Source organism: Sinohyriopsis cumingii, unplaced genomic scaffold, assembly GCF_028554795.1.
Source record: "Sinohyriopsis cumingii isolate HCF-2022 unplaced genomic scaffold, ASM2855479v2 utg001342l, whole genome shotgun sequence".
NCBI classification, from domain to species: Eukaryota; Metazoa; Mollusca; class Bivalvia; order Unionida; family Unionidae; genus Sinohyriopsis; species Sinohyriopsis cumingii.
In genome coordinates, this window is record NW_028315986.1 from 403,930 (window position 1) to 431,232 (window position 27,303).

At 34.3% G+C, this 27,303-nt stretch overlaps 1 protein-coding gene across 1 annotated transcript in view; it reads right to left on the bottom strand.

Moving 5' to 3' along the window:
* LOC149772607 (potassium channel subfamily T member 1-like) overlaps nucleotides 1-27,303 on the bottom strand; it is a gene marked incomplete at its 5' end in the record, with an annotated part of 115,569 nt that overhangs the window by 39,458 nt on the left and 48,808 nt on the right. The window contains 6 exons of the mRNA XM_089947587.1: nucleotides 5,820-5,925; nucleotides 8,243-8,498; nucleotides 11,723-11,961; nucleotides 16,528-16,677; nucleotides 22,467-22,575; nucleotides 24,540-24,648. Coding sequence (XP_089803713.1) covers nucleotides 5,820-5,925; nucleotides 8,243-8,498; nucleotides 11,723-11,961; nucleotides 16,528-16,677; nucleotides 22,467-22,575; nucleotides 24,540-24,648 — 969 coding nt within the window. The remainder of the gene's footprint in view (nucleotides 1-5,819; nucleotides 5,926-8,242; nucleotides 8,499-11,722; nucleotides 11,962-16,527; nucleotides 16,678-22,466; nucleotides 22,576-24,539; nucleotides 24,649-27,303) is intronic.

Genomic DNA, 27,303 nt, shown 5'->3' on the forward strand with positions numbered 1-27,303 from the left:
AGACATGATTATAGCATACTGATATGTATTTTTTAAACAGTAATAGCTTCATTCAAATATTACTGCTGCTTATTTGAAACTGAAATTATATTTGTAATGCTTTGCTATCATATTTTGTTGAATATCTTGTGGAAAATTGTGTTACATCAACAAAATGAACTTATGTCAATGATCATTATTGTTATTATAATAAATTAGTAGTAGGAGTAGTAGCATTAGTATTAACACCACATTAACAAATATCTTAAGTTTTGACAGACAACCTGGATTAAAGTAAAATTGCAACTTTTCATAAATTATGGAATGTGAATATCTGATCTTCATTGTTAGTGCATTGTCACCATTAGAATAAGAACCATATATAACACTCAAGATAAAATAAACAAATAATGACTATGAGACTTTTTTGACATGGTATTATTTGGAATTTCTGACTGACAAAATTCTTGCCGAGTAGAACATAAAGTTGTAGTAATCTAATGGTTGCTCAGTTTAGTATATTATGCTACTGAAATGCAGGTAATTTATATACTGAAATGCAGGTAATTTATATACTGAAATGCAGGCAATTTATACTGTGCCACAGAAAACTGAGTAAAGATTCTTGCCCAGAAATACTGCTATATAGTAGAACTGCTCTGGCACTGATATGAGGATTTTATTTAAACCTGCACTCTCCTGATCACTAGACTGATGTGCTAATCACTGAACAATGCAGTTCAGCCTCACCCATGGAAAACATTTGGTGACAGCCAATAATTATAGTCATAGGTAGCATTTTTGTCTAATCATAGAAAACATTTGGTGACTAGTTTATACTAGTCGCCAAATAAATCTGGCAACTTTGCAGTGAAGCTGTCATGTGTATGCTCACCCAATGATAGTGTAGAATATTTGTATTGACCTGCATCAATGCTAGCCGGTGCATCTTGGCTAGCACACCTCAAGTAAAGCCATGCAGATATTTCATATTACACCAATTAGACATCATGGTTCTCCATGAAAACAAATGTGTGCACTTGGCTGCAACTGAATTGTAAAGTGGCATACAATCAGAGCTGTTGTCACATTGTTTGAGAAAATGTGCTAACAATTCCTGCCTCGTGTTCACGGATGTCTTCTGATAGAATTCGTAATTCAAAGTACTTTGGGTAATGTTATATAATATTACGACTTTAGACCGATTCTGAAACAAAGAAACTACCTGTCCGTGACTTAGCCATTGTGTCACAGTCAGGTTTGCTGTGGTGGTGAGAAGCTTTGTTGGTTTTGCAATCAGCCATTGATGTAACTGATCAGCTTAAGCTTAGAGACCGGAACACCTGACATTATAACATATCAGTGCTACTATGCCAGACAGTTTTCAAAGAAACTAATGATATCCAATCAGAATTAATTTCTCATGCAGCCATTTACTTTGGACAGTACAGTTTTGATTTGACTAAAGAAACATCATGTACTCTGATAGCAAATTAAGCACTTATAAAAAAGAGCATGGAAAAAGAATTCTAGGAAATTCAGACAAGATTTGCAATAAAGGATTCTGAGGAAGCTTTCTGGGTGGGATAGAGTGCCACCCAAAGATTAGAGAGAGGAAAAGATGTGGAGGGCCAGAAAAATAGGCAGTTGTGTGAAGGGACAAGGCCAGAAAAATAGGCAGTTGTGCGAAGACACAGGGTCAGGATAATAGGCCATACTGTGAAGGCGCAGGGAAGGAGAATGGAAACAAGAGTACCAGAAGTACCAAGGTGGAAGTTACATATGAGGAGGGATACAGCATGGAAACACTCTCATCTTTAATTTCGCATAATGAAATAAGTGGCAATTTGAATAAGACTTGTAGTGATTGGAAGCATTGTCTAACTGCATTGAAAAATTGTCCTGTAATTGTTGAATATCGTGATATAGTTTATTAAATTGTTATACCTTTCACCTTATTATTTTTATACTTTATACAACTAGACCATCGGCCTTACTGACTGGTGTCTCGGAGCTATTTAATCTTTTAATTGTCTGTCCTTCTCCAGTGTTAGTAATGATTCTGTAGGGGATACATGACAGCTGTATACCAAATTTATTGCTGGGTAGGCTCTTCACTGAACAAAACTGAAAGGGAGAGATACCAGGGTGAAGAATCAGTTTGCCAACATTCTTTGTGAGCTACAATGTGCCAATTAGAGGTGGGCTTTTAACAAATACCAATCAATTCGCAATGCAATTTAGTTTGTAATTGGAAGCCATCTACTGAATGAATAAACAAGCTGCTCCAGGGTAACCAAGAAAGAATGTGATGGTATATTGTAAACAATAATGTTTGCAAGAATGAGACAAACAACCCCATCCAAAAGCAGGTCCAGAATGTGACAACAGATTGAGCCCACCAGGTGCAGACCAAAACCAGCCCTCTGGTGCCAGACGAATCTCTGGCAAGAAAAGAGAAGCACCCCATAATATGGCAAACATCATGGAAATAAAAATGGCATTCTTACATGAACATCGTAGTTTTTCTACTGACTCCAGTTTATTAACAGCAGAGTGCATAAGCTGGCAGCCAATTTAATCAATGAAGCACTCCATATCACAAGCCACTGCACAGAACAAAATTTCAGATTGATCATGGTACTACTATTTTTAAATAAGTTGATGATAGAATGACCACAGCCATTAAGAAAGGGTTTGAAAAGAGTTTGGATGCCCAAACGTGTGAGATTTCCAGAAGTTCTACCTCACAGAACATCTTCATTCAGACTTGTTCTAGGCCTTATGTGAAACCTCTGTGATGAACTACAACTCTGACTCGACTCACTATTACAGAATAAGCTGGGATGCAGTTCAAGACCATGGATGTGCAGCTCAAGCTACTCAAGGACAGTGACATACATCAGTTTGTAGAGAGTTGGATTCACAGCAGCATCTTAATGGTGCTCCACTGGCACACGAAAGCAAACATCCCACTATGCGTCAGATACAAATCAACCAAACCCAACTGCTTGATAGCCTAGTTTCACACCAACAAACTATGTTATGAACCAAAATGCAAAGTCTGCTTACTGGTGGGATTAGCTGAGGGCGCCCAAGCAGATGTGTGAATGGAGCAGACCATCTGCATCATCACAACTGACTCAACAAAGGCTACATATTTATAGGTTACTGTATTTGTATGGGAAAATATGAACAAGTTTTTTTAATGGAAATACTGCACGACCTTGGAAGTGCAGTATATCCATTTGACAAAACGAGTTCATATTTTCCCATACAAATGCAGTAACCTTTTGATTATATGTTAACTTTTTTATTCTACCTAATGTTTAATTATGTTAACAAAATACACTGCAAGAAACAAAGTAACTGAATGTATGCCATATTCCAGACTAAATACGCAAGTGCAGATTCATCATTACACAACAACATTATTACTGTGCACATAACTCCACCCAGATAAATTTGAACTTAGTCGCTCGCTCAACATAACTTTTGAGAAAAAATGGCGTGTCTAGTTAAAATTGAAATTTGGAGTCATAATGTGAATGAACGCGCATTGCAAAAACTTTTCCATTTGATCTGGAATGAATAGATTTTGGTATTTGTTTTCAATTCTACAAAATCTGTTGATTATGGACTGGATTTATATGTGACAATTCCACATGAAATGCATCAGATTGAAGAAGCAAGGGAGAAGCATGTTGACATCTGCAAATATGTTTCCATTTCTGTCACTGAACTTTTGAAATCATAATGTGCGAAAAATATGAAGTCTTTCAATTGCAATAATCAAAAAGATGCTATGGAATTTAATGCTTATTTCATTTTGAGTGCAGTAAGGAGTATGTAATTGTACTTATATGTGAAATTACAGTACAGGTTCAAAATTTGTAATCAAGATTGAGAACCTATGACATGGTTCATGTAATTTTTCAGATTTGCATAACTAAGAAAGTACATTTTGAGGAAATTCAGGATGTAAAACTGTAAGTATATTTTTTTGCCATTCTTATCACCAGCTCAAGACGACTGTATATGACTTGTTACTTGTATGTTATTTGTAAGGACCCATTCTTGCATCTGTTGTATAGCTAGCCTAAATCAAAACATTGTATCAACAAAGTTAATGCAGAATGTGCCAAAGCAGCTAGTATGTGAAAGTCCATGAAACATCTGCTTTAGTTCAGTCAGAAACAAGTGCCTACTATGCAAGTGTACATGATTTGTTTACAAATCAAAAGTGCTGGCATCTGTGTCCATTGTTTGTTTACAATAGAAAGTAGTTTCTTTATGCACGTGAATGCAATATGTGTATTTGCATGTGAGTTCAGTATCAGGTAATATTGCACATGATTCTGACAATGTAAAGTTAATGGAGAAAAAAATCATGTTACTGGAAGAGCTACACTATGCCCATAGTGACTACTCACTCACTCTGACATAATGGCCATTCGAGACAAAATTCCTAAGTGACTATCAATGAAGCCTTGTAGACCAGCTAGAATGCAAGTCCACTGACTGCACAAACTTTTGTGTCCATCCTGGTCAAGAAGTTGTCCAAGGTGGTTCACCACTGTAAACTCAAATTATTAGGCCAGTATGGGCCATTACTGTCTATGGTCAATGCGAAGCAAGCATTTCAACAAAGATTCTGCATGGAGCCATCCATCCAGCTGAACATCAACATATGTGCCAAAGCAAACTGCGGATATAGAAGGATTTCTTCAAGTTAATGAACAATTCTGCCTTTGGCATGAAGCACCTACAAAGTAGATCTGTGTGGAACTGGTCTGAATCAAGGGCAGGAAGAATAAACTTCGTCACCCTGTAGCCAACCAGGTTGTATAGACCAAGAATTTTTTTATGGCTGCATTATGGTGGTGCATTCTATGAATTTCTTCATAAACTTCAACTGCCATATCTACACAGAGCAAGTGGTCATCATCCTTCTAAATACCCGATATACCACTTCTATATAACCAAATCAAACTGTGTTATGGGGAGAAGGTGGCCATTCTTTATATAGGTGCTGACACCAACAACCTACTACTGTCTGTGGACACAGATGAGTTCTACCAAGATATGGCCCTGTAGACACGTTATATTGTATCCTATAAGTCTACAGTAAGGGGAGCAAAAGAGCCAAGGTGATGGGGTCCTACACAATCTTTACATCATTACTAGTAAAGCTGTCAAGCTTACATTGGCATCAGAGCCAAGGTTATATTACTTGTGTAAATCACAGATGTAAAGTACTGTTGTTACTTTCTAAAGTACACACAGACCATTGTTGATTTTATTATACTATTGATTATATACATGTTAATTGCCGAGAACCTACCTATGTTTAGATGAAAATACGTTTAAATTATTGTTTTATTTTTGTTGGGTTTTTGTCCATCTTTCACACAATAAACCTGTCAAGATGATAGCTTTCCTTATTTGACATGCAATCTCCAGATGAAATTGCACAATGTTAGTATGAAACCAGTTAGGAACATCGCATGAAATAGCATATGGGAAAAGTCATGGACCCCATCAGTTATTTCCCACATACCATGTAAATTTTCTGTGAATGTCATAAATGTCAAATGAATACCTTACATCATATGTATTGTATGAGTAGCATTCTTTTTTCAAAAAACAATTATGCTATTTTTGGTAAGTGTTAAGCAACAGCATGTCAAATGAGTTGTCTGACATTACATCATATTACATATATAAACATCTATATAAATGTTCCAGATACATTAAGGACTTTGTTTTGATTCAGATCAACTACATGTGTATTTTAAATAAAGATTATGAAAATCCAGAACATCAAACCTGGAAGGTACCTGGGCTAATTCGAGGCAGCATATTGGACGTTTCTCCTTCATCAAATGACACAATGTAGGACTGGTTCCCACATATGGGGTGACAGGAGGAAAACCTCGGATAAACCTGTAACAATGCACAAGGAAACCCAATACCAATGCACATTAAAATCTAGATTTTAAGGTAATACATTATCGTGGCTCCTCATTATAATGTCCTCTCTTATAACACCATTATTGTCAGAGATATATGTTAATTATGGACTTTTTTTTATTACCTTTTATATTATATTTTTGTCATTTCATTTAAATTAAAACCATCTGCTTTGTCACCATTTTAAGTACATTCAAGAAAACTGATGCTGAAATTCATGGATATATACATCTTTGAGCATTATCCACTGCAGGCAAAGATAAGTCACTGCTACTTTATTTGCCCATTCTGGTATTTCTCTAAAACTGGATCATATTTTGTAAAGTATTCTTGTTGTTGTTGTTGTGGGGTTTAATGCCATTTTTCAGTACACAATAGGATATGCATGGCGGCCATTATTAATGGTGGAGGAAGAACCCAGAAAATCCTGGGAAGAACCACTGACCCATGAGAAGCTACTGGCAAGCTTTCACACTGACCGAATCCTAGACTCGAACCCATGCAGACAGAGGTGAGATGACAGTGATCCGAAACGGTGGGCGCTTTAGACCACTCAGCCACTCGGGGCCACTTATTCTTCTTGTAGTTTAATACTAATCATGGGCATAAAGTAGGTGATCATGACCTACATTTAACATAACAGTAATTGCAGTACGCTTTTACATTTAACTTAGCTTTTTTCTGAAACCTTTGTATGTATGGTCATGAACCATGATGGGTGTGTTCATCTTGATGGGTGCAGCTAGACACAGACAAAATTAGGTCATGGTGACATACTTTTATTGCTCCACATGTGGCATAAGTGCTTTCATTTTGCTCATTTTTTTCTGACACCTTTGTATGAACTGCCCATTTAATTCCCAACAAAACCCACTCTTTCAAGGCTATAAATATCCATTTGTTTCAGCACCTTTCAATAGTCCTGCAGACATTGCTATTGGAATAAGTAACATGCCCAGAAAATGTGCCTCTTTACATAATTTATTCAAAAATGTAATTCTTTGGGATCTACATTGTGTTAGCAAACTGTATCATCTGTCTATGTAGGTTACGACTGCTTTTCTAAAATGTAAATTATGACCTCTTTTGCATAGCCTTGTGTCCTTGGACCACGGATTCTAGAGTAGATTCTACAGACTTCACGAGTATTGCTGTATTTAATGAAGGGATTTTCAAAAGTTGATACAAATAGAAAATGTGTAAAATTAATACGAATAAACAATGTATGTAAAAGGTTATTCATTTTAATCCCATGTAGCAAAATGCACTTACATAATTGCATAGAAAAAAATAATATATATGGGAATTGATTGTACAAGAGACAAAAACATACATCCCCCCATTTAAATTTCCCTACTTCAAGTCAAGTTACTTTTAATACAACCCATGTGATGTGTGTTCATTATGACCAATTCATGAATCGGGGTGGAAGCATGTTAAACAAATGTTTATAAACCTTTATGAAGTCAAACTCAGGTGTGCTAGTAAATGAAAGCATGCCACTTTTTAACATCTCAGATATAGAACACAAAACAAACAATTTTAGTCAATTTTAGATGTAATGAGTTTAAAGAAAGGGGCACGTCTGGCTGTGATGTTAATCAAACAGACTATAATGCACTCCTTGGGCACATTTATTTCACAGTGACCAACATTTCACGATTCAGTGTTTACATTAAAATCTTGAATTTTGCAATAAGAGTGTGATAAATCTGCACTGTGATACCTTGTTTATTAAAAAAATTAATGTTATCTGCAGAGTTATGCTGTATTTGCCTTCAGAAAAGTTTGCATTTCAATCCTCCTTTCCAATTTAAATTTAATACACACTTTACACTAAGTGATCCCTAAATATGAAACAGATATTTCAATATATCATGTCATTGATCATATAACACCAAGCAAATCTGACTACTTAAAAAATGAATATACATCCAATTAGATCCATGAAATGTCACATTCAATACTACTTTTCCTTTAAAAAAATGATGAAAGCTTCAAATTATATACAGTAAAATAACAGCTAATTGAGGATAAGGTGAGGAGAAATATAATCGTAGTTTGTCAAATGCCAGTTGAAAATTTCAGAAATCAACTTTACCAAAATTATCTTATTCTACCTAATGTTCAAGCAGCATATTAATAAATTTCCAATTTACTTTGTACTGAATCAATTTTATCTTTTCCAGATGGCAGCATGGTTTGAAATAGATGCATGTTATGGTCAAACAAATTAATGATCAATTTGACATTATGAAGATCACTAATAAATTCGGTACTGTCATCATACTCTGTAAATGTGTCATCAGCATCATCATCCATATATGGAAAGCTTTCTTCTGAGTCTGTACCATTGTCCACCAGCAACCTGACATCACTGATTTCCAGAAATGCTGGGACAGGTGCAATGCTTGGACGCTTGTGTAAATTTTTATTGCTGATGTCCTTGGGCAGCTCAAGCTTTTTGTACTGGCTACCCTCGCGTGGCAGTTCTGTGGAAGGACTTGAAGAGACATGAGTATTCTGCATTTCCAAGGCAATTGTGCCTGAAACAAATGACCATTCAGTGGTCACATATTTGCTTTCGATAACTATCATAAATAATTGACTGTTTAATTCAACTGTCAAGCTTAATATTTTTCAGTGGACTTAATTACAGAAATCCATTTCAAATATTTATCTATAAAAAGTGATCTCAAACAAACTTAACTTGCTAAACACTGCTTACAGTTCAGTAAAATATTACTTGAAATTCAGTAAAATGTTACTTGAACTCTGATAACACTGAACCTTTAGACAAAGTTACAAACAATCGATTAAGTGTCATAGCAATGTGTTGGTGATATGAGTACTTGTAACAAATTTACATTGCTTCTTAACTGACCACACATTGGGCATTTCCTGTGCTTCAATCAACCCTATTTTGGCACTGACTTCAAGCTGGTTCAACAAATTGGAGCACGACTAATTCCACCCTGACTTAGTAGGTGTTGTGAGTTACAAGCAAAATCAATCTATAGCCTGAACAAGGGCCATTCAAACACGAATATACAATAGACTGATTTGTTGCTGGGTCATTCGAACTTAAATGCATTTTGTCTGAGTTCAAAATGAGACCTTTCATTTCTTTTAAATTTAAACATTTGAACTTGAGAAATATTTTGCTAAGTTCAGAACACTTTACATTGACCTAACAATGAGCCACTTGAACTTGTATGATTTTGACCAAAGTATTAATATACAATATGCATTAACTTTCATGTACTTTTGCTTCATGTTTATCTTCTATTACTATGTTGGTAGTCCCCTGCTAGGATTTCTTGTTTACAGTAACGTTAACTCTTCATAGTTGATGGTACTGATTTACGAAGATAGGTCATGATAAATGGTAAATATGGCTGCATCCATTGAATTGTTCACAAAGCATTTGCTTTATGTAATATAGAAGACTTGCTACAAACAATTGTTTACTTATATCACATGATCAAATGTGAACATGTAAAGAACATCATTCTTATAGTTTTCCTTTTATCTGATGGATTAAATTATATCTTTACGATTATAATAAATTATACCTTTATGATTGAATTCTGCAAGGGTACGATCTTAATATCACCTGACTGAAATTTAATCCATGAGATTTAAGCATTCAAGAATTCATGCATATTTTCCAATGTAGCTTATTCAGCTCTCACAGTGAATACAATTCATGTGCAAACTTTTGCACATTATGGCTGCACCTGTTTCATTCAGAAACCAAGGAGACCAATGAAGCAGATACAGCATCTTGTTTTCAGAATACATTCATAAAAGGAGGCATCAGTTCCATCATTCCCCTTATGCAGTTAAACATTAAAGGGCTAACCTTCAATCTGCAACAGCTTGAACTTTTGATGTAAACTCCTTGATGTTTATAGAAAATCTCAGACATCACCTCATTGTACCTCTCGTGCAAGAAACCAAGGCCAAATAAACTTATTTTATCGTTAAAAGTGTGGGAGTGTCTGTAATGTCCCCTCTAGAGGAATTAAGAAAAACCACTCTACTTGATACTATCAAGCAGCAAAAGCAGCTAATAATAATAACAGACCTGGCTGAGAAGAGAATGTTGTTGGTCCTTAGGCTCAAGTCACACCTTGGGCAATCCAAAACACATCATTGGCAAATCACTAAAATCCATCATCACCCCAAAAATTATCATTACTATTCATCACGATAAGATTGGAGCCTTTATCACCATGTCAGTATTTCACATTCAAAAATGAGAAAAGGCAAATCCAAATCATTGCAAGATTTCTGTCTCATTGAAAAAGATCTCAGTCTATTTTACAAAATCTAATCTGAAGAAGGATCTAAGTAATATCTTGTGTGCAAAAAATCTTACAAATATGCATTATGGGATTTTGCCAAATCTTAGTGAAAAACAGAAGGAGAGGAAGAGCCATTCCTAATAGCAGTTTATTTAGTAAGTAAACAGAGAATGGTAAGACACTGAAAGTCAAGTAAAAAAGAACAATCTGAACATTCATTATAGACATATTAGAGATGCAATGTTATAACATTTAATACTGATTGATTTTCGAGCTCACAAGATTTACAAGAATTTACACAAACCATTAATGCAGGACTCTCATACAATTCATGTTATTGTATTTTTCCTGCTTGGCAAATATTAATCACACTTGTGTATTATTAGAGAGAGAAAGAGAGAAACAAAACTGTATCTATATGTGCTAAAAAGAATATTCTCAGACTCAAGCTCAGAGACAGAGGAAGGCTGCGACTAAGTACTTTAATATTCCTTTGTATTTTTAGTCAGATAGACAAACTTTAAACTTTACTGCTTCAAACTAGAAACAAATATATTTGACAATTATCTGACATTTTATTAAAGGAATAAATTTCAAGTTGGTTCCGCTGTGCTTATTTAAGAAAACCTGGCTTAAACAAACTAATGTTTGAGGCTATCAAAATAACAAACTTCTGAATTACTATTTTATCAGCTGCAATCATGGATGTGAGGGATAAAGGTTTTGTCTATGTACAAATTTGAGAATAAGATCTATATGACACTGTGGCTTGACAGGGCAGCACAGCAAGGCCAGATCTTATCACTCATGGATAGCTTAGTGCAGCATCAAATTATATAACCAAACCCACATAATGCTTCTAATAGATCTTTAAATGAAAGATAGTTTTCTGCCATATAGAAAACTTCCAAAGCAACACACATTTTTAGCAAGACAGCCATATTTGACATCAAATAATCACCCAATATCCATTCTTAGCTGTGCAGAAAAGATATTTGAAATAATTTTGTTTAAGCATTCTTCAATTTGAACAAAAATGATCTAATCTGTAAGCTAGTCAGGTTTGTACAGAAGAATTTGACATTATACCAACTAATTGATATTGAATTATCAAATCATACAAGTGCATAGAAATGCATAATTATATGTGTATATTTTTGTGACTAATATAAAACATTTAATTGCATTTAGCACAAATGATTGTTAAACAAATTTAGTGAATATGAAGTATGAGGAAACATATTAAGCTGGCTTTATTTACTAGTAAGATGTCAAATAGTTCCTTTAATTACAGATGCAACCTAATTGATGACAGTTAGTATCCTACCTCATGTCATTTTGTTAAGTTGCAAAACATGAAAACTGATGAGCAAGATAATGAATGATATGTGCCAAGGAATTTAAATAGCTACATATTACATCATTTACCAATGTTGTCAAATACATAGTATGTCATTTACCGACACTTGTAATAGCACTAGCAATTCTGAATGAAGATTCATGGCTCTGGAAAAATTTCTTATCTGCTCGTGGATCCTCCTGGTTGGGATGAGCAAGGATAAAGGCTGAATTCTCCTCCTTGGTAATGTTCATGTAGAAACAGACATCCGAATCCTTCATGATGTGTCGTGGCCCAGGATTCAGCTGAATAGTAGAACCAGGCTGAGATATCTGAATACCTACTAGACTAACACCATACCTGAAAATATTTATTGAACTTAGCAAGGGTCATTTGAAGGGGTTCTAAAAGGTATTCATTATTTGCTGTAAAACCCACTACAATTTTTGTATTCTATATTACTGATGAAATACTAAAACAATCTAAGTTGCTTTTGAACAATTCCAAAATACCAAATTTGAACATAAATTATCTTTTACACATGTTTAGGTTTTCACATTATTATGTGTGTGTATAATTTGGATTTTGAACATAGCTTTAACAATTGTTCATTTGATTCAGGAAGCCATCCAAAAAATTTTCAGATATATCACCATGATGTCTGCAGTGTGGCAATTTAAAGTGATGTCTAGCAGTGGGACATCATGCCACAGACATGTGACATCATGTCCCACCCAGTTACATTATTCTGACACAAGGCCGACTAGTACTAGCACCAACCTCTTAATGTTTAGTGCCAAGCTAGGCAGCTACTAGTACCATTTTTATTAGTCTTTGGTATGACTTGGCCAGGGTTCGAACCTGCGACCTCCCACATCCAAGGCGGATACTCTAATCACTTAGGCCACCGAAGCAGTCATCACATTATTAAGATAAATACTTATTAAGATAAAATGTGTAAAGTCTTTCCCATGGCTAAACATTTAATCGAAGCCATTTGACCTTGAATTCAATGTTAGAGCCTTTGCCGTACTTTCGCGTATATAAGACGCGTCTTATATAAAATTTTACTTACCCCGCACCCTAAGTGCATCTTATATTTGTGGGCATCTTATCTAATTAATTTTTTACACAAACGAAAACTCAGTCAACAATTTTTATAATAAACATTTACTAAAAACACTGTCTTGATTTAAAATCAATCTACTCATCTTCATCGTCATCAGTTTCTGCTTCAAATCCATCAAAACTTTCATCGAATTCACTCTTGTTGCCGAATACCTCCACAGCCGCTGCTAATCGATCCTCATTGGCATCAGTGGTATCAGATGCAGCAGAGTCGTCATCCAAAGAACTGATATCAGCGGATAGTTCTGGAATTATCCCCCACTTTCTGAAGCCATTGATGATTGATGTTGTTTTCACTTTCTCCCATGCCCGGAGAACCCAATTACACACCTCTACGTACGTAGCACGACATTGTCAACCAGCTGGCATGAAGGTGTGCTTACCGCTAGTCATCCAACGATCCCATTCCTCACAAACAAAAGTCTTAAATGGATGATTGACGGCAACATCCAAGGGCTGGAGCTTACAAGAAAGACCACCTGGTATAATGGCTATGTGAGCTCCAGCATTGTTGATGTGTTTTTGCACAGTTGTCTCCTTATGGGCAGCCATCACGTCGAAAATCAGAAGAGATTGCTTCTTGAAAAATCCGCCTCCTCTTTTTTCTGAAGCACTTACCCGTCCTGGTCTGCATCACCTCTGTATTCATCCAGCCTTTTTTATCGCAGACAACAACAACTCCAGCTGGCAAAGTTTCTCTGGGCATGGTTATCCTTTTAAAGATAACCATGGGTTTCAGTTTTCCTCCTGCAGCTGTGCAGGCCAACACAACAGTTAAGTTTGTTTGTTCATGTACCGTGGTATCAACCGCTACTGTCTTTACTCCTTTCTCTGCCACAGATCTGCTAGCTGGAATATCGAATGACATTGGAACCTCATCCATGTTGATGATGTCATCATCTGCCAACTTCAGTTCAGTTATTTCCTTCTGAAAAAAGGTGTTGAAAACATCCAATTTATTCTCCCAATCGTCTGGAAGCTTCTGTCCAACAGTTGTATGTATTGGACTGCAAGGTTGTTCAGTTTCATGAACTTGTACACCCAGTTCGCACTGCCACAAAAGTCCATGATCTTCATTTCTGTAGCAATAATTCGAGCCTCGAGTTTGATCGATATCGTTGAAACCACACGGTTACTGTCACGTTGGCAATACGAGTTGGCGAGATTTTCTTCCAAGTTCGGCCATCTTGCATTTCTACCTCAATGAGCTTGTTTTCTTGGATTCATCTTCTTAAGCACCTCTTCCTCCAATTTCCAATCACGTACATTCTTCTCACTACAACTAAATTCTCTTCCAGCAGCTCTGTTGCCATGCTCCTTGGCAAACTTGATGACGTCTAACTTAAAATCGGCCGTATATGATTTTTGCTTCGTCATCGTGAAAATTTTATAAATTTTATAAATGCTCAAGAGATTGATCACTCATTTATTTATAACAAGAGATTGATCCCACATATACCTATATACCGGTATATGCTAACCCCAGCCACTGAAGCCTAGGCCTAGTGGAATATAAGATCAAACGATAACCATTGCGGCCTTGCCTCAAACAATTCTTTGAACTCCAGCCAAAACGGTCAATGACACCTTGTTTACATCAGGTGAGTGATCAAAACATTGGAGATATTTGCGTTTATGACAAAGGAAAGTACTGGTAGCCAGTTTGATGCATGTGGTTTGAAAACGGATGTTTACCAGTACATATTTGAACAAAACAACACACAGAATTATTCAAAAGATTTTATTACACTTTACTGGAACAATAATGTAATAGTACTTAACAAAATAATATTAGATACAGATCATAACCGTAAGTAACTTATAAGTTATTAAAAAATCAACACTATGTCATCTGCAGTCAACATAGGGTTTGCTCAGTTCAGCAGATGGCAAGGCTGAGTGCGTCTTATATTCGTGGGCGTCTTATTTAAAATATATTTTACACAAATCGTCAAAACCTGCGTCTTATATATGGGTGCATCTTAGAATTGGGTGTGTCTAATATATGCAAAAATACGGCATACTATCAACATATTAACTGAAGAAAAGAAAAAAAAGACAATCAAAGGTCATTTGTATATGCACAAGTCATTGTGTTCGTAAGCTAAATTATGTGCACAAATAAATGCAGTAATATCTAGCTCTAATTCAAGATCAAGTAGGTCAGGTTTTCAATTATCTTCACTAAAGTATGGACATGTTGGTGGTCCTTTATGCAGTTTGAATGATTGTCATTCAATATCAATTCTATATAGTAGAAAGTACTTAAGTGACAATCCCTGTGTCAGAGCCACCACTATATGTAGGGCAGTAGTGGTAACAACATTTTACAATGATCACTACTGTTACATTGTTAGATGTCAGATTAGCACCACTGACATACTCTGAAAAACTAATGTCTAAATAACTTTCCATCCATAAGAAGTAGCTATATAATAATTTTATAGATGGTTGTCAAAGCAGCAATTCTGAAATTTAGATTGACACCATTTATGCAGTTACATATTATAAGAAGTGATTAGTAGCCAGAGTTAGAAACTAGCATCAAATAACGGTAGCTAGTAGCTAGTACAGTACTTTTAAGATGGTCCTCATAGCTTGTGATTAGACTGGAAACATTGTACTTCCCATCCAATTAGACTTCAAATGAAGTTTTATAGTGAAAATCTCATTTCAATCTAATAATTTCATTAACAGTAAAAAGAAGAAGCACCATTCTATTTCAGACAAACAAATGCCATAAGATGTCTTTTAGTAACATTTCTATGTACATACAATTATAAAGACATAATTGCAGCAATTGCATAATTAGCACTATTTCGTCTGCACACTATATAACCTAAAAAGACTTTTATCTCCAAGTGGATGGCACCCATTTGCTCTGATGAAGTAATGATAGTAATACGGTTAAGATGACTGCAGTGGACATTATGAAATAAATACTAAGCAGCATAACATTATAGACCATTCTTTATATTTAGAATGCCTCGGTTACCCTGCTAGAATTAAGATTCAGAACCATTTATGTATCATATGACATTTTCATAATAAATTACAGAGGGGATATAAACATTCTTTGCTGAAAAGTAGTGGTAACATACTTTTCTTCATTCATGAAGAACAAAAACAATCTCTTCAAGATAGGCATGGTGGTCACATCAAAGGGACACCATTTTAATATACCTTCTACTAAACCAAGGGATAAATAAGATGTTTATATTTCATTGCTGTTGTTGTTGTAGGGTTTAACGCCATTTTTCAGCACAAGATAGGCTATGCATGGCAGCCAGTATTAATGGTGGAGGAAGAACCCAGGAAATCCGCGGGAAGAACCACCGACCCACGAGAAGCTACTGGCAAGCTTTCTCACATACCCACATTGGCCGAATCCTAGACTCGAACCCACGCAGACAGAGGTGAGATGGCAGTGATCTGTAACAGAGAGCACTTTAGACTACTCGGCCACTCGGGGCCCCTATATTTCATTGCAAACATTCTTTTACTTTAAGAGCAGTGATAACAATCTAGTGATAGCAGACAGATGTCGTAAAACAGGTCTCTGCATAACCATACTTTTGAACTAAGATCATTCAGGGTGCGCAAAACCAGAAAGGAAAGCTATACAAAACCATATTGAGGACTAAGTGCTAATATAGGTCAGTGTAAAATTGTATCATTTTTCTCATTCTATTTCAAATTGTTACGTCATAACTAATTGATAAATGGCAACTTAAAGTGTCATTTGTTGAAAACACGTCATCATGATTTATATTAAATTATATATTATAGTTGGCTTACTTTCTATGAGCATGGAATGATGCATATGTAAAACTCTTTCCTTTATATTCTCCAAAGAATTTGCTGTCTCCCAGTGTAATGTGGTAAATCTCATTTCCAGAACACCGACCATATAATCTCTGCCACTCCTCATGTGATGTTTGTCCCTCTCTGTAACAAGTATTTGTAATTACACATTTCGTTACCAAGTCTTTATAACAAGCAGTTAAAATTGCATGACATGACACAGAAAGATAATAGTTATTAGTTCAAAAACCAGAAAGGTACTGCCTAAGTATTCAAGAGCAAATCTTGTGTGGTTTAATCATATTTGTTAAACAATAGTTAATATAAGTCAATTGATTTAATTTTTGTTTCAAATGTATTGCTATGTTATGATTATTTGTAAATTTAACAACTTGTTTGGATAATTTACAGGATTTATGAGGTCAATAAGCTTGGAAATTCATTATTTATTATGCAATAATATCCTTTGATTCACTCTCTATATCTAATCATGCAGTGTGTAATTAATTTGCAAGATCCAAGACTTCATGAAGCCTGTAATATTTTAAGTTCAATTCTTAAGTAAGCAATGCTTAAAACTGTATAAAAAAGAAATAGCTGTTGTAACAGATCCAGCCTCTTGCAGTGAATAAAACAATAAAATATATGTTGAGTAAGTTAATTAACAAGAAATAACTTAGATTGATCAATATGTGTAATATCTGAAAACATTTCTTCTGTGACAAACGTTTAAAAAATTGTGTCATTTGCATAGTTTTGATGCATGTAGCAAATGGCTGAAACATGCATTTATCGTAAATACTAGAAAGCACAAGCAATTTAATATTTTTATATATTGGAGCAACAATCATTATCAACGACTGTATGGCTTCAACCTATTTGGATATTTACATCAAAACAACTGACAAATGTCCCAATTATCATGACAAAACATACACCTCCTGATCTGTCCAGATAACCATGTTTTACTGAACCAGATAATCATAAAATATGGTCTTCTAAGGGTTCAAGAAAACAATTCATAAGTATGAAAAATAATTTCCCAGTTTGTGACCAACAAATTATTATTATGAGATCTCTTATGTACAGGGGACTCTGACTAATCTTGCCCCTCATTATTACACATTTCAAATCTTTCTTTAGATAACATACATCACATTAACATTACTCACACCAGGCTGGTATGCTGGCTATCAAATATAGCATAAGCATTTGCAATGCTACCATATATAGCATAAACATTTGCAACATTATCATATATAGCATAAACATTTGTAACGTTGTCATATATAGCATAAAGATTTGCAATGCTATCATATATAGCATAAATATTTGTAATGCTATCATATATAGCAGAAACATCTGCAGTGCTATCATATGTAGCATAAACATTTATATGACCTGGTTGTACAAGGTGAAATCTAAGATGAGTTACATTTTTTAAGCATGCTGATCCAATACAAATATTTATTTTATTTAACTAGGTCTGTGACTACATTTATTCCTCAAAAATAAAGATTTGAAATACTCTAGCAATGTATTTGCATGTGTAATGCAAGCAACTTGACTTTAATTTGCATCAAGTAAAGTTTAAGTTTAATAGGAAATCATGTCATGCAAAACAATAATATTTAAAGCATTTACTTAATTAATGACTTTTGAGCATTCAAGAGTTCCTGCATATTTTCCATCTTGTAGTTACCATAACAAAAGTCCATTTAAATGATGGTACATTTCTTCAATATAAACTATGATATTAGAAATAGTCATGATGCCTCTTGGTTGATTGAAATCATTAAGAGTTTAATGTTGTTTTTTCTGAGTTTTAATGGTATAAACTGTCAGTTGCCGACTCACACAGCAAATAATGCCCAAAGGGCATTTATGTAAGCTGTGTAAGTCAGCAACTGACTGTTTATACCATGATAAACTCAGAAAAAAGAACGTTAAGCTCTTATAATTGAAATTTCAATTATTCATTATGTTATTTTGTTTGCATCATTAAAAAACAGAAATCTAAACTGAGTGTAGTAATACATGTTTGGGGTTTTCTGTTACACAGCTATTCATAGCACTTGGGACTGTCCTGCTTTACTGTAATAAGGTCATCATAATACCAGTCCTTCAACCAATGAAAACCAAATTTATTCAATTATTTTTTTTAAATTGTTAGAATACTCTTTTCCTTTAATGCTTACTTCATGTCTGCCTTCACTGGCAGTGTTTATCTCATGTTGTACACGTGACTCTATTTATAGAAGTGGGTATTCTTAGAAAAGTAGTTCTCCTTACAGTTCATACAGAAATAAATGCAATTCATTTTGATCACGTGGTAACATTCTGACAAATGGAAATGTTACTTTCCTTTATCACTAATGGCATTGCAATTATTAACAGTTGGTCACTGAAAAATCCCATTAACATGTTGATGATTAGAAGCCAGTATGGTACTACAAGTCTGCATTTTGCTTTGTCCACAAAAATACCAATGAGAAGTTTCAACACAGTTGGTTCCAAAACAAATACATGATATTTATTAAATTCATATGTAGACCTATGAATTACTTGTATTTCAAAAAACAAACAAATGCTGTGAAATAAGTGTTATAAAGTTTATCATTTAGTGCTCAAGCAATCATTCAGTCAGTCAACTTGCAAGTGGGTTAAATAGAGGCTTACAGTCAAATAAACATTTTCAAGTTGATTATTTTCCCACACTCTTTAAATAACTTTTATGTTATTTGCTTACACACATATACACACACATGCATATACATTTTTGTCAATGGAACAGCTGACCACATTTAAAAGTTCATAGATACACATAGGACCTACAATTCATACCATACAGTCTATGCCAAAGCTAGACAATAGAACTAATAATAATAATAATAAAGACTATATTTAGAGAAGGTAACTCAGTTAGTTGCAGAATTAATCTACCCTGAGGCCTTCTATCTGTTATGTACAATATATACAGTATATACAACATGATGTGAAGAGTCTGGCTTGACACTAAATAATTAAGTAATTTTAAAATTCAAAGTATCAAGCCTGGAACACATGCACAGGCATCAGTGAAAACATAAACATATATAAAACATAAAATATCATCCTGCATTGAAAAATTCAGCTATGAAAATGATGCAAAATTACAGAAAAGCAGGTGGTAATTTTTGTACCAGAACTGTTCAATTTTCTAAAGATTTCATCCATTTAAGACATTGATTGTGAAAAGATGAAATGCTAGGAGCCTGCCTTATGTCACTGGGAATGTTGTTCCATACTAGTGGACCAGTATATTGAAAACGTTTTTTAAACAATTCCTTCTTTGGCCTTTGTATAATGTAATTTTTTCTTCTTATGGACCTTAAATTTGGAGTACCATCAGCATCTCTTTGGTGAAAGATATTGCTTAGATACACAGGAATGTCTTTTCTGGATACTTTATACATCAATTTGGCCTGTCTAAGAAATATTCTTTCATGTATTGTTAAAACCTTTATATTATTCATTGCATCCTGAAAATTGTCAATACTTCAATCTAGAATTAAATGGAGTCTTAAAAGTGTTGTTTATGTTTGAATTAGAGGTATTTCCCCAAATTACATTACAGTAGTCCAGATATGGCTGAATATAACTTTATAAAAGATGACCCTATACTGAAGAGGAATGTAAGTTTTGATTTTCCTCAGTACCCAAAGATGAGAATTAACCTTTTTTGAAATATGTTTAATGTGAATAGACCAAGTAAGATTGTTATCCACAAATACACCAAGAATTCTATCTTGAGAGCTCATATTGAGACTCGTGTTGTCAAATAGAACCTGGAGTTAGTCGCTATCTAGCCTTGCTCATTTTTGTTGTGTTGTAACTAGTAGGGCTTTCTTTTTTTCTGTATTTATGATCATACTGTTTTCTTTGCACCATACTTGAAGTCTGTTGAGAGCATCTTGTAAGTTATTTTCAAGTGCCGTTTTGGTTTTACCAATCTCAGACAGTGTAGTATCATCTGCATAGAGGTCAATGGAAGAACTGAAGTTCCAATCTTAAGAGGTAAGTCATTGATAAAAAAAATGAATAACATAGGTCCAAGGATAGAGCCTTGTTTTACTCCACAATTAATATTTTTACTTTCAGAAAGTTGACCATTTAAAGATACTTTCTGCACACTATTGGTTAAGTAAGAAGCAAATCAGTTTAGGGAGTTTTCACTGCATAATTTGATAGATTTTTAGTTTTTCAAGCAAAATTTTATGGTCTGCAAGATCAAAAGCTTTACGAAAATCAACCATAATTGTGCCTACCATTTCTCCTTGATCTAATGCTTTCACCCATTTATCAGTCAAAGATACAAGTGCAGTTTCACAGGAGTGATTCTGGTGAAAGCCAGACTGATTATCATGAATAAGATCATAAGTGTTCAAATAGTTGAGAAAAGAATCATGTACATGTTTTTCTAGTAATTTGGAGAGACAAGGAATGATAGAGATGGGTCTGTAGTTATTTACATCATCTTTTGTTCCTGCTTTATGCAGTGGTATAACATTGGCAGTTTTCCATGTCTGTGGACATTTATTAGACCTAATACTTTCATTGCAAATGAAAACTATACTCTGTACAATTGCAGGTGCAGCCACCTTTAGTAGCCTTGGTCCAATCATATCAAGTCCTGTAGCTTTACAATCATCCATTTTTTTAAATATATTTCAACACAAATTTAGGACTCATTTCAGAAATTTCAAACTTTAAATTGTTTGGTAGTTTTTTAGTACAAAAATGTTTGAGTTCAATATAGGCATATTGGCTCTCCTAAGAATGAACCAGTGTTGCAATACAAGGGTTTATCAAAGCATATTGGCTCTCCTAAGAATGAACCAGTGTTGCAATACAAGGGTTTATCAAAGCATATTGGCTCTCCTAAGAATGAACCAGTGTTGCAATACAAAGGTTTATCAAAGAGGCTCATGTTGCAATGAGCAAAACAAATATCCAGTAATCGACGATATGTCCATGTGTTGTGAGTTTTTATTATTTTTTACTACTGTTGCATTGAGTATGGACATCATCTGATATTCTTGAGAATTTCCAGCAAACCAAATTTTGCAACCGTATCTTCCTACAAGCATGAGATAACATATTCTTTTCCAACTACACCTGTAATAGCAGTGCAAAGCCCTTGCCATTTTGTTTTTCCTTAAAGCTGGTTTATTTGATAAAAGACCATTTGACTTGTCTTATGTGTTGTCAAGATATATTGACAAGCTAAGTTTGGTAAAGTTCACGATGACTAAAATTTTGGAAACAAACATAATTATTCAACTGGCATTATTCAAGTCATTTTATTCAGATATATCCACAAAATGGTTTTAATGAAATAATTCATGTACACTTCTTTTTACTGTCAAATTCTCACACCAGAACATCGAAAGACCTGGGTCAAGATCTTTGACATGGAAAACTGGCAGAGTGATATCAACCTGCATACTGAAATAAAACTAACATGATCCAGTTGTATATTTGCAAGTTACTGTGTTGACATAGTCATTAAATAATTTGACTTTTAAATTTAGTGGATCAAGTAGAGATACTTGTGTGATGACTGCTTACAGTATATCATGCATTTGTATTTAAAACAACCCTTTTCCTTCTTCATAGTACATAAACATAACAATAGGGTAAATTGTGTCAAGACTGTCAATTATTTTATTGGAGAAACCAATATTCTAACATGTCAGAGGTTAATCCATCTTAACCATATAGTCCATTGTTACTAATTAAGTCGGACTCTGAGATCATTTTCCAAATATCATTCTGGCTGATATAGTATGCCAAAACTAGAACTCTCATTTCCTATTTTAATTACATCATCATTTCTAGTAATTGCATCATGTAATAAACAAAACATACAGTGATTAGCTTTTACAACTTACTGTCCCCGAGAGGTGTGCATCAGGAGTGTGACCAAAGTGGAAGTGGCTGGACATAAACAGTTATTGGCTAAAAGAGCATACTTGAATTCATCTTCACACACAACGTGTTCTGTGAATGGAAAACATTAACAGTTATTGGCAAAAAGGGCATACTTGAATTCATCTTCACACATATGTTCTGTGAATGGAAAATATTAACAGTTATTGGCTAAAAGGGCATACTTGAATTCATCTTCACACACAACATGTTCTGCAAATGGAAAATATTAACAGTTATTGGCTAAAAGGGCATACTTGAATTCATCTTCACACACAACATATTCTGCAAATGGAAAATATTAACAGTTATTGGCAAAATGGGCATACTTGAATTCATCTTCACACACAACATGTTCTGTAAATGGAAAACATTAACAGTTATTGGCAAAAAGAACATACTTGAATTCATCTTCACACACAACATGTTCTGTGAATGGAAAATATTAACAGTTATTGGCAAAAAGGGCATACTTGAATTCATCTTCACATACAACATGTTCTGCAAATGGAAAATATTAACAGTTATTGGCAAAAAGGGCACACTTGAATTCATCTTCACACACAACATGTTCTGTGAATGAAAAATGTTAACAGTTATTGGCTAAAAGGGCATACTTGAATTCATCTTCACACACATGTTCTGTGAATGGAAAATATTACTTCATCAAGAAACTAATTACTTTTATGACTAACTTGGAATTAATTGCAAGTCAATGAACTACATTATAAACAAAGAGTTTGCAAACCAATAATTTATATTAGTTTTAGATTTACAAAGAGCTCCATAAAACTCCAATAATAAGCTCTTTGCCAATATTAAACTCACAGTTTTACACTTTACAAATATTAGTCACATTTTAAATTAATCAGGTTATATCTAATGGTATGAATGTCTCACTCTCACTACAGACAACAACTTTTCCACAAACTGCATTAGTGGATGGGTTTATCATACAGGGAAACCCAACGTAATTTTGATACAACTCTTTCTGGTCATGGTCTCAATTATTTATATACAGTGTCCACCTGTTTCCAAATGAAACATTCCATATACATGTTGACAGTTATATAAATCAGCATGTTCTATGCACATTGCAAAGTATATTCCCTGAAAACTCCAAAATTAGGCTGCATAGCATGAAACACATCATTATACATTGCAGCCATACTTTATTACAAGTTGTATAGATGAGGTGGTACCGTACCAAGTGCATATGAAAGACTTACCTTACTCATCCATATTACCAAATGGCTGGCATGTGACCAGATTGCATACCTGGCTAGTATCAACTGACAGTGGAATAAAGTCTTATCTAATGTAATGACTTCCTCACTATGAAACATCACTTTTATCTGAACCAATCAAATGATCATTATGGTGATTTACTACCAGAGAATCTCTTGGACATTGTATAGGAGTATGATTTATGCAACAAAGTACGAATCTACTTTGTAAGGGTTATATAAGACCACAGTAGTAACTACAAGTATAATTAGTCCACTAAGACAAGAAGATGATGCTTTGTATGCAAATAAATTTTGTAAATATACAATTTCAGGGCAATGATAAACCTGACTGTAAGACCTTTGACACTATTCATTTGTTTGAAAAAATCTGCTTATTGTATCTGCAACACATTTCAATAATCATAAACAATCCTCACAATGTATTTTCAGTATACATTTCTTAGCACCAGCTATTGTTCTCATTCATATGCAATATTATAGATACAAGACAAGGCCAGGATTGCATTAAGTTGCTGCTCCTCAAATTATATCATATACATATTCTAAGCAGTGTCTTAACAAATATAAATATAATGCTAATACAGCAATTCAATTTTGGTTCAGACTGCATCACTGTCCTGATTCCCCACCCACAATTATTGATATTTCTATCTGTGTAAGACAATCTCACTATAAAACTACATGGCGTTTAGCATAGTACCATTTCATGAAAACCAGCTATCATCCAAAGATGAGGTGTACCATTAAATATAAATGCATTAACTACTGAAAAGAATATTACTGTACCTGCAAACTTCACATGGAACTTGTTCTCTGGTCTGAATACCTGCACATACTGTGGACAGTGTCTGGCAAAGTCTTTGATAGCCCAGGATCTTAGTATAGTGTGTTGGTCCTGCACAATAGAGAGTATAACAGAGGTGCATTGATGAAGACTGACAAATATGTAAAATTAAAAAAATCTGTCCGTAATTCTTCATTTATATCTCTGCCTTTCTAACTAGTATGCATTAGTTTATTTTAGGGGTTTCAGTTCCATTGGGAGAAGACAAACTAAAGAGAACGTTTTAAATTGTTTTCAGCTATTTTTATCTAGGCTGTCTACCCATTCATGTCCTGTTGAAAAACTGTTTAAAATTCTGATTGTTCACTGCATCCTTCCCTACATGGGCTAAACATTCTATATTCAAGTTAACATTATGAAAATTTTATGATGTACTACTTGCCAATCAGCAAAGAAAACCTGAATTATGTTTTACAGATATCACAATGCATGAGGATTAATTTAGTTTTTTCATGATATTGTATTCTTTTGTATTTTATACTTAAGTGTAAAATACATAAATCTTATGCTGAAATAATTTTCATATTATTTTAACTCCTAAACGTGCACTACAGGAAGTACTTGTACTACATGATGTACCATCATACCATGTGATTTTTGATTGTGTAAGAGAATAGAACTATAATTGTATGATTAATTTTTATGCATTGAAACTAATTTTGTCCCAAAGATATCTGATGCATTCCAATTTGCAGCTGATGAAGTTATATTCCTTTAATACCCTTGATAACAATGTAACAAAATGGTGTGCTACCTCACTCAACTATACTTGCATTAGGGGTCATATTGGGTGAAACAATTTACCAAATGTCCAAACATTTAATATATTACAGCTACATAGGTTATACTAAACCTGCAGTTCTCTCAAAACTCTGATCAGCCAATAACTGCAATTGAAACTTTGGGTGGGGGGGAGGACTTACCATAAGGTGAGTGGAGAACATTAAGATGGAATTTAATCTTCAAGACTTTGATTCAGAAACTATGGCATTTAATAAAATAAAAATTACCTTTTCCTTCTTACGTACTGGAAGATTTCATCTTGTGGTAAACAAAAACAAAAACTAACTTGTGACGTCACCATGGGATGAACTACACACTAGTTAAAATATCACATTAGTTGTACCACATTAAAAAATATCAGTAATAGTAGGAAATAAGGAAATCCTCTGTGTATGATAATATTGTTGTGATCAGTGCTTTTGAACTGAGTATTGGTAGAAACATAATTTGTTCTAGTAAATAAAATCAGAAAGCTGACAAGTGTTTGTCATGATCTTACACTTGAGCAATTATCATCATTTTAACATAAACTTCAAATGTCTTTTAAAATGCAATTGCTGACATACGTTTAAGAACAATTAAACATTTTCATTCATCAATGTTTATTAGTGAAAAACCCATGTTGATAAAATCATTTCAAGATGGCGACCATGGCAGACATAATGAGGTTATGTATGATATATTTTCATTCAGAACAATTATACGCCATAAGAAATCTTTTAATGACAAGCCATGTCAAAATGACTTTACAATAAAGAAGGGTGACAATAAAAAAATTTCAAGATGGCTGTGAATATCAAATTCAGGTCATTTCCGTTTAGGGACAACTACACATAACTCGACATCTTCAGGTGAAGGTAGAGTGCTGATATGACCAGCCATTTAGGAGAGGAAGAGACATCTCCAGATGGGCATTGTAGCAATCATGTTGGGAGTTAGATGAATATCATTTCATTTATGACATCAAGACATCATCAGAAATGGTCAGTGTCAACTTCAGGCTGATATGGCCATTTATTCAGAAGAAGTAGTGATGCACTATTTTCACTGTGGTGGCCATATTGTAAGTCTGCATGGCACAGATTTGATTTAGTATCAACTAGACATGGTAGCCAAATCAGACGTGTGGGTAGCATCATTTCATTTGCACTAACTGAACATTGAAAAAAGACTTTTGGTGAAGACCTCATGCCATTATGATATTTTGTGTATAAGGTAAAACAAAAACAATGTCACGGTTGTCAAGACAGATGTCATTTTGGACCTTATATCCATACAGTTTTAGTGGAATACTATGTCCATATGACAAAGCCTTCATTGTCAAGGTTGTCAAGATGGATGTCATATTGGACCTTATATCCATGCAGTGTTAGTGGAATACTATGTCCATATGACAAAGCCTTCAATGTCATGGTTGTCAAGATGGATGTCATATTGGACCTTATATCCATACAGTTTTAGCGGAATACTATGTCCATATGACAAAGCCTTCAATGTTAAGGTTGTCAAGATGGATATCATATTGAACCTTATATCCATGCAGTTTTAGTGGAATTAAGTCTTCAGAAGGAGTAGCAATAAAAGGATTGTCATGATCGTTGCAGTAATGGCTCTATTAGACATCAGATAGTCACCAGTTGTCAGAACCAATTAGACATGATAAGAAATCATCAGTTGTGATAACACCATTTCAGGATGGCTTTCATAAGAGCCATATTTGATAAAAGAAGATGTGCACTGTTTACATTTAGGATCTACTAGATATCAGATAAAGTCATTAAGGAAAAACCCTAAGTTGCTTTATGGATCCATTTAGCGATATCAAGATATTCAATATGATTTCCTGTGAAGGCTATATTGGCTATCAAGGTGGCACCATTTTCTTTTAAGACCATGGGATAAATGTGTGTTCAAAATTTCACT